The 9,577-nt window shown below is 32.4% G+C and overlaps 1 protein-coding gene across 1 annotated transcript; it reads left to right on the forward strand.

Moving 5' to 3' along the window:
• Positions 1–1,502: 1,502 nt before the first annotated feature.
• Positions 1,503–4,473, forward strand: LOC143058549 (tereporin-Ca1-like). Its single transcript, XM_076232049.1, has 3 exons — positions 1,503–1,615; positions 2,540–2,793; positions 3,873–4,473. The coding sequence occupies exons 1-3, from the start codon at positions 1,582–1,584 to the stop codon at positions 4,275–4,277; spliced, it is 693 nt and encodes a 230-aa protein (XP_076088164.1). The 5' UTR covers positions 1,503–1,581; the 3' UTR covers positions 4,278–4,473.
• Positions 4,474–9,577: the final 5,104 nt, after the last annotated feature.

Consider the following 9,577-nt stretch of genomic DNA (forward strand, 5'->3'; position numbering starts at 1 on the left):
TTTTTAACTATCAATGCATTTGTATGGAAACATATATTTGGAATCCCCTTTTCTCCTGGATTGGACCCCCTCTCCATTTAAAAATGACCGGAACCACCATTGTATATTAACTGGTTTATGAGAAGATGCGCTTACAAAACCGGCAAAACATATTGTATCGGGCCAACGGACGAACGGAAAGACGAACTTCTTTATCACTATAACCCCTCGCTTGACAAAGTGGTGTACAATTGAGTGTCAAAGAGACAGCTCTACATCTTAAACAAAGTGAAGGAACTGTGATATATACAGTACGGCCTCGAATGTGTGTAAATACATGCATTTTTATATAACAACTAAATCTGTGTTTTTGTACAATTTTAAGAATAACGGAGGATATTTCTGAAACTTATATACTAGTATACATCAAACCTTCCTCTTATGTTAGCAACATTTAAACATCCTTATACTTAATGTAGTAAGTCGAATACACCCTATCAAGCTAAAACAAGTTTCATAAGTTTTCAGGATGTGAATGTATTGAAATATATTTGTGTTATTTAGAAAAATGCCACCTTCTAATGTATCGTTAATAACTTTGAAATCACCACTAGAATACAGACATAAAGACTGATCATACAGTTTTAAAATATACAAGCGAGACTGATCGTACAGTGAGAAATTCAAACAAGTGTAATTTTCTTATTTCTGGCTTCAAAGATCTGGTTGAAACTTTTACCACCACTTGAAATATACTTCATTTAGTTAATTAAGTCCGGTTTTTACGTTAATTTGTACACTAAGAGGGTAAAAAGATTATTTTTAGGTTCGCCGAATGATTTTTCTTAGTGATGCACTTGAAAATCACTTGATTAAGGCAAAGATACGAATAATGAATGTGCGGAATTTAATTCTAAACCATTTGCGAATATCGATGTCGGCTGAATTAATCATTAAGCAATGTACAGATGACCAACTTACCGTTTAATTTAGTATACCCATCAAATTTTAAATGTGATCCAAAAAGTTCTCGCTTCGAAAATCGCGACTTCCGGATAGCGTACAGAATAGTATCTACACTGTGTATATATGTTCCTGCTGCTATATAGCCTTTTTGTGGTCGTGTGGCGTAAACCAAACACCAATCAATCATATTGATGTATCGTGAAGTGTTGAAAGGTATGGTTTTATACATTCATTAAAAGTTCAGTTTAATACCATCGAAATTTGCAATTGTTTGTCTTTGAAAACTTTAATTATTAAATAGCGTTATAATTGAAATGGTGAACGTTGCACAAGGTAATGCTCTGATGTGAAGTTCAATGTTAATGGGTATTATGTATAAATCGACATCAGTCCAGAACTGGACATGCTCTTTTATCGGTACGAATATTTTTATTCTTGATGTTTCCGTTTGTACATTCCATAATTTTCATTTGATAATAATATTTAAATTCATGCATATGTCGCCTGCACACGTTAACCGTATAACCTTTGGTTGTAATCTAGCAGGATAAATCAAATAGGTTATCAAAATAGTAAGAACAGGAGCAAAAGGTTATCAACTTATTCCACTTAGACTTAATCCTAACGTCCACAAACATGAGAGTTGCCCTTCTGTTATGTTGTCTTACTGGTATGTACGTCCACACATTTTTTGTGTAAACATTTGCATTAGGAATGTTGCGGCAGTCTTCTAATTCTTTTAATTACAGATTTGTATAGTCCCTAAAGAAGTGGAAGTGTATACTTATCGTATGTCTTCTCGTCATTCTGTCATTCTAATTGTAAAACAAATTTTGGAACTGGGCCAGCATGTTAAAGATGGGATACTTGAATGTACGTCATCGGCGGCGTCTATGACATCAACATTTTAACATGTTTAGGTTCAGTCTGTTGTTAAGGGAATATTTTTAGAAATAATTTCCTTTGTGGAACTTGCTTTTAAATTTGTAAAAAATCGTTTTGTATGACCTAGAGCCAAATACAACAGCAAAATTTGAAAATAGTTTTTGTCAAATTTTCCGTGGATGAAGTGACCGGTCAATTCAGAAATCTATTCTCGTCAAAGATACCAGAATCGAAAGTTTGTATTTGCGCTAAACGCGCGTGTCGTCTACAATGGACTCATCAGTGACGCCCGAATAAAAAAGAAGTTGAATAGGCCAAATAAAGTACGAAGATGAAGAGCATTGAGGGCCAACCAACAATTAAAGAAATCTTTAGTTATGTTCTCTATTATTCGGGAGTTTGTTGCAGCATTGATAAGGAAGAAAACTATTAAAAATCCCTTATGCTTTGCTTTTCATTTGGCAGATCTAAGATGAAATATAGCGAAATTTGCCGAGGTTAACCGATGATAGTAAGGAATTTGTGATAGCTAGATTCTCCACATTAAGGTTGTTATGCATTAACTTGTTAGAAGTCAAGAACATGTTTTGACATAAACATACTCGCGATTTATCAAATTTAAATCCGTTCACAAAGTTCTATTTTCAAAATGTTATGAAAAAACAGATATATATTACCATGAACAAAATTAGATGTTTCTAACTTTCAGGACTATTTGCCAGAGTAACTGGTTTGATAGACTGGGCAGCTGCTATAGCAGCAGCTGGATCAGCTGCCAGTGCTGTAACTTCCGGTGCAAGTGTACTTAATGGCCTTTTAGGTGGTTCCGGTTATAGTGTTGTCTGTACGGTGGAAGTAGAAAACTGGACCAAATACCCTTTGATTTACCCCGAATCATACATCAATGGTGACATTATTCAAGCTCCACCGGTGGTAGTGAGACCAGGACAAAGGGAACAGTTCGTAAGTAGCAGACACTCATGACCGGTTTAAACGTTTCTAGTATATATACTTTTAATAAAGAGCGATGTTTTTTTCTATTTGTATTCATCTGATAAGTTTAACTTCGCCAAATTCTGTATGTATGTGCCTGTCTCAAGTTGGTAGCCTGTAATTCAGCGTCATTTATTGCGATGTTACACTTTAATTGCTCATTATTTTGTACATTGCGTTTGCCATTAGTTTTCTCGTTTGAATTGATTTACACATGTGATTTCGGGGCCTTTTATACTGACTATGTAGTATGGGCCTTGCTCATTGCTGTGTCATTTTAATCTTTTCTGGAGAGTTGTCTCATCGGCAATCAAACCACATCTTCTTATATATATATATGATCGTCAATGGGATGACTATTCACAAGAAAACACCAATAAATCACCCTATGGCCTTACAAAAAAGTAAAATCCATAACTTATACTAGTAATCAGCTATCGAAGTCTCTGACATAACAAAATGTAAATAATTTCAAACAAAAACCTAAGTTCTGATTTGGTACTAAACAATGAACGAACAACACATATTACATTCAGCAACCACGACACCTACTTAATTACAGGTTCCTTATTTTAGACAGGCACTAATTATATGTTTATATCGTGTTAATCGTTGAACTTTACCCTAACACAAAGTAACAGTAGCGTAACAGCAAAACATCACAAAAGACTATAAAAACAAAAAAATCTACTTTATAGATATGAAAACCATTCACAAATGCTTAGCCAAAATAATATCTCTTCAGTCGTTTTGCAAAGAAAATATGTTTTAATTTCGTGTGTGTAAGTACTGATCTGACCCACGTGACCTACAAAAGCACGTGTCATATCAAAGTCGATGATGCATAATGCTTAAACAAAAATCTGTTTTATTAAAATTAACATTTAGAGTTTTTTTTTATCCGACTATGTCACACCACCTGATATATATTCTTTATGGACTCCATTAAATTCTGATTTTTATCGTCTTTAACCTTACAAAACATGCAGAAGTAAGTTTTCGACAAAGAGTCAAATAGAAATGTACATAACATTTTATATTTTATTTAGGTAGCACACAAAACCGGAAATACCGCTACTGGTACATACGGAACTGCATCCTGGTTGATATCGTCTACTAATAAAAGAGCAGTCGTCATGTGGAGTTGTCCATACAGTTTTGATTTACACAGCAACGAACTAGGTGTTGGGCTAACAGATAAAGGAGTAACACAACATAAAAACTGGTTCCAACAAATGGAGACTGGAACAAGCGGCTCTGGTTTAAATTTCCGACGCGGAGAATATTACCAACATACCAAAACAATCTCTATTAAGGACAGTCAATTTGAGGTCACTGGAATAATGGGCACCAGTCATAAAGCTAAAGCTCGTATCATTGTCCGACCATTTGAGTTAAATGATCTTGCAGACTCATTGAAAAAGCAGGTTGAGAAAGTACCTATTGTTGGGTAACTTCAATACTGTACAATTGTCGAATATTTATAATTTTAAATCCTGTGTGTCAATTCCTACTTTTTAATACCTACCTGACCTATACATATATATGTGGAGTATATGTATGTCTAAAAACTATTCTATAACCACTAAGAAAATTTTCTACAGTTTCCTGTACTAGTATTCTGAAAATAAAAAAATGATTTTACCAATAGACCTTTTACTTCCTTCAAGAGTATGCATAGTACACCCTTGTAAGTTGCGTTAAACTTAGGATATGCCAGCTAGGAGAACAACACTAATTGATTTCCCAAAATCTTCCGTTGAAATATTCATAAGAAATGAGCTTTGGTGTTATTTTGTTACAAAGAAAAGGTCATAGAGAGCATATTTTCACTATACGGACAAATTTTGTTAAAATGAATTTGAGTTGCAAAACTAGCTCTTGAATTCATTAATTCCCGTTTAACCTTTCATATATCATTCATCGAAGTGTTAATAGAGCCCAATATTTTGCAAATATTAAACATAGGGTCTTGCGGCATTATTGGGCCATTTACTTGATCTTGTGTAAAACTCGACAAAACATCTACACTGACACCATAATTTTATTTTAAGCCATGTTGTTAAACAGATAAGTACATTTGATATTCAATGACTCAGCCATCAAAAACAATTTATTGCAAACTTCATCTACTAATCAGTGGAGCACATGTCATCATTTTTAAACAGAAAGCCGCACACGCTTCTCCATCCCTCCCAAATGGCTGTTCCTAAATGCCGTATGTTTATTTACTAAATTTATCCCTTATATGATCTTAATTATATATTCCATATTTTTTTTCAATTCCATAGTGTGTGAGAGTGATTCCAAAACGTGTAGTTGCAATTCAGTTTTTCTGCTGTTCCATTGTTTTCCTGATAAAATTGATGTGTTTTCATCGGTATTGGATTGTGACCCGTATTTGTTCGTCCCTGAATCGATTAATGACTATTTAACAGCGGTATAATACTGTTTCCTGTATTTACTGACCCCGTTTATGCCGGAAAGGGTCACTTAACGCTGTTAGACGAATTCATCTAACCGATTATCTTCATATGGATAATTTAGACGTAGTTAAAAATTTTGATATTTCAATTTTAACACAGCATTTAACAGAACATGAATAAAAGTCACCGAGACATGTCGCATTCTCGGTGCAGGAGTATTATATTAACTCGCGTAAATAATTAATATCAATGTATCACATAGCTTTTACATTGTACCAGCTTATTTAAATGTCAGCTATAAAGATTTACTGAAGTGTATCAATGATTGCAATAAGATAATATCGGTGTAGGCATTTTAAATTCAAAAGTGTCATCGGGAAGATTAAGTTTTAGTTTAACAATTTCGTGAGAAATTCAATTCTAAAGAGGAGAAACTATATGGACATCCGTAAGTTATTCTAGCATAATGTTAATTTCTACATTAAACGTGCAAATGTCGGTACCAGGCGCATAATTTAATACGTCAGAAGTGCGTTTCGTGTACATCAAACTCATCAGTGACTCTCAGATCAAAATAGTTGAAAGCCAAAAAAGTTAAAGATCATCGAGGATCCGAAATTCCAAGAATTTGTTCCAAACAGTTAAGATAATCTATGTCTGGGATAAGAAAAAAAAAGGGATTGACCTCATACGCTTTGAAAAGGTAAGCAGATTCATGACCACACTTGACACTTGTCATGTTAAAAATGTACGGTGACCTATAGTTGTAAATGTGTGTGTCATTTTGGTCTTTTTTGGATAGTTGTCTAATTGGTAATCATACCACATCTTTTTTATATAGGAATATTTATATACCTCTCTTGTTGTTTTGCTTTCCCTGTTAAGCTTTCGCTGGAACTGTATGTACACACTAGAAACTTTAACCTCGAATTTTCTTTGATCTAATTAAAACCTTATTAATATGCAAATATTTTAATATTATTTAATTGATCACTATTGCATGAATGTAATATTTAAATATTTGCATTCTATAATAAGGCATTAAATGGTTTAAAATGCAGTTTCCATACACTTTTTAAATCTGTGGCATTATTTGCGGGACTCGTTTCGTTTTTGGTCGTCTAAAATATGATATGTAGACGTTGCACGAACAATTGAAACATTTACTTTATTCAATATTTTGTTTTATTGTATCGCAATATAATATTTCCCACAGAACGTAACCAAAAGTTAGCGTGCAATAAATTCTAATATTGCACTAGTGCAATAAATCTTCAATATTCATGACGTCATCAACGACAAAATCTTATTTTAAACCATTTTTTACTTTCAAATATTATATTGCTATACAATAAAAGGATTATTGCATGAATATTTGGGAATATTGTCCCTCGTAGAACATATATTGCACTCAAAAGCTCGTGCAATATAAAATTCTACTCGGGACAATATTCCCCAATATTCATGCAATAAGCCTATATTATCATTATTGAAAACTTATCCTTTATCTAAAAACTGTCACAACAAATTTGAATCAAGATCAAACCAAAAAAAATTTCTTCCAGCTCCATTATTTTTAAAGACACTCAAAAGTCTCCGTGTACAATAAACAATTTTATATTTTGTACCACAAAATACATACACTATACATGAATGTTAAAAGTATTTCTATACAAACGAAACATGTCGAAATGAAGGCCTAGTATTCTACATTTAAACTTGAGAAATAATAATGTGTTTGACAAACACTCATCAAAGTTTTTTTTTATCATTAGCAGGTCAATTTGAATATATATGTTTAGTCTATTAATTACATAGAAACCATGTTCGAGGACCATGTAAAGATTATATTTTTAATCATAATATTTTTGAACTTTATTTTGCATTTAAATGTCATATTATGTGTCAACGTTGTCATTGATTATACATGTATTTTCTAGTTTGTAAAACGCGATTTGCCTATTGATTCTGGCGTAGACAAAACGCCTGACAGGAGTTATAAATCATTGATCTGTGATATTTGCTGATATTTCGTTATTCATACAGAAATTGAATTAACGAGAACTTTAGTCTTAGATTCATGATATTTTTATTAGTTGTTCGTTCTTATGTTGTACTGTTATATCACTGTCCAAGGTTAGGGGGTTGGGATCCCGCTCACATGTTCAACCCCGCCACATTATTTATGCATGTGCCTGTCCCAAGTCAAGAACCTGTAAATTCAGTGGTTGTCGTTTGTTAATGTGTTACACAATTGTTTTTCGTTCAGTTTTTTTAACATAAATAAGCTGTTAGTTTTCTCGTTTGAATTGTTTTACATTGTCTTACTGGGGCTTTTTGTCGAGCCTTCGACTTTAGTCGAAAAAGCAAGACTAAGCGATCCTGCATTCCGTCGTCGTCGGTGTCGTCGGCGGCGTCAACAAATATTCACTCTGTGGTTAAGTTTTTGAAATTTTAATAACTTTCTTAAACTATACGGGATTTCTACCAAACTTGGACAGAAGCTTGTTTATGATTATAAGATAATATCCAGAAGTAAATTTTGTAAAAATAAAATTCCATTTGTTCCGTATTTTACTTTTAAATGGACTTAGTTTTTCTGCGGGGATACATTACATTCACTCTGTGGTTAAAGTTTTTAAAATTTTAATAGCTTTCTTAAACTATCCTGGGTTTGTACCAAACTTGGACAGAAGCTTATTTATGATCATAAGATAGTATCCAGAAGTAAATTTTGTAAAAAGATAACTCCATTTTTTCTGAATTTTACTTTTAAATGGACTTAAATTTTCTTCCAGTTAACATTACATACAGTCTGCAGTTAAAGTTTTCAAAACATTTATTAGATTCATTAACTATCCTAGATTTTTATCAAACTTGGACAGAAGCTTCTTACAATCATAAGATAGTATCAAGAGGAATATTTTATTAATTTTTTTCCTCATTTTGGTTGAGCCTGCGATTTACAGCAAAAGTAGGCGAGACACTGGGTTCCGCGGAACCCTTACAAATTTTTATAACTGACTATACGGTATGGGGTTTGTTCATTGTTGAAGGCCGTACGGTGACCTATAGTTGTTAATGTCTGTGTCATTTTGGTCTTTTGTGGATAGTTGTCTCATTGGCGATCATACCACATCTTCTTTTCTTACCGTATATCTCTACTTTAAACAGTGTACTATTTTAACGATAAAACCTCATATTGTATTGTCGATGCAGGAGTTTAATCTATACTAACCGTCGTAAACGCATTGTTTTAAAATATATCAAATATCATTTACACTTATTTGAATGTTATGCTATTTAAAAAATTACTAAAGTGTGTCAATATTTGTGATAGGAAAATACCCTTGTAGACATTCAATTGTCACTGAAACTTGCCATCAGGAAGATAAAGTTTTTTTCAATATTATCTTGATAAAATCAATTCTGAAAAGGAGAAATGTTATAGACATCGGTAAGTTATTAATATACATGTATAGAATATCTAAGGATTTGCAAACTAAATTAACATGAATTTCACTGCATGAAAGCTGATTTGTCCTTCATCACAAAAGAGATTATTACCATAATCCAGTAACTTATACTTTGACACATTTAATTATCTAAATAAACCTGAAAAGAATCGAAAGATACCAAAGTCACAAACCGATTTATGGCATTATGTGCTGTGCCGGTTTTGGATCGTCTTTAATGTAATATATAGAAAATGCATTAACAATTGAAATCTTAAGATAATTCAACATTTTGTATTATCATAAACAATAACCAACAAATATAAATGCAAAATTAGTATTACTCAGTCAATATAGAAGAAGTGCAAAATTTAAACTAAGTTAATCCTTTATTTAATACATTGCAACAGTTGTGCAGCAAATTTTAATCAAGATCAAACTTTATACGATGTTTTCTTTCTGCTCAATTATTTTTTAAGACACTAACTCAGAAGTTTCCGTGTACGACAAACAATTTAATAGTTTGTACCTGAAAGAACATACACTACACATGCATGTTTAATTTTTTTCTTTACAAACGAAACTAGTTGAACAAATGTAGATCTATTTTACATTTAAACTTGACAAACAATAGTGTGTTTGTAAAATACTGATCATATATCTTTTTAATTATTAGAACACTCAGAAGTTTCCGTGTACGACAAACAATTTAATAGTTTGTACCACAAAGAACATACACTACACATGCATGCTTAATGTTTTCCTTTACAAACGAAACTAGTTGAACAAATGTAGATCTATTTTACATTTAAACTTGACAAACAATAGTGTGTTTGTAAAATACTGATCATATATCTTTTTAAATCTAAATGA

The sequence above is a fragment of the Mytilus galloprovincialis genome, chromosome 14 (genome assembly GCF_965363235.1).
Source record: "Mytilus galloprovincialis chromosome 14, xbMytGall1.hap1.1, whole genome shotgun sequence".
NCBI lineage: Eukaryota > Metazoa > Mollusca > Bivalvia > Mytilida > Mytilidae > Mytilus > Mytilus galloprovincialis.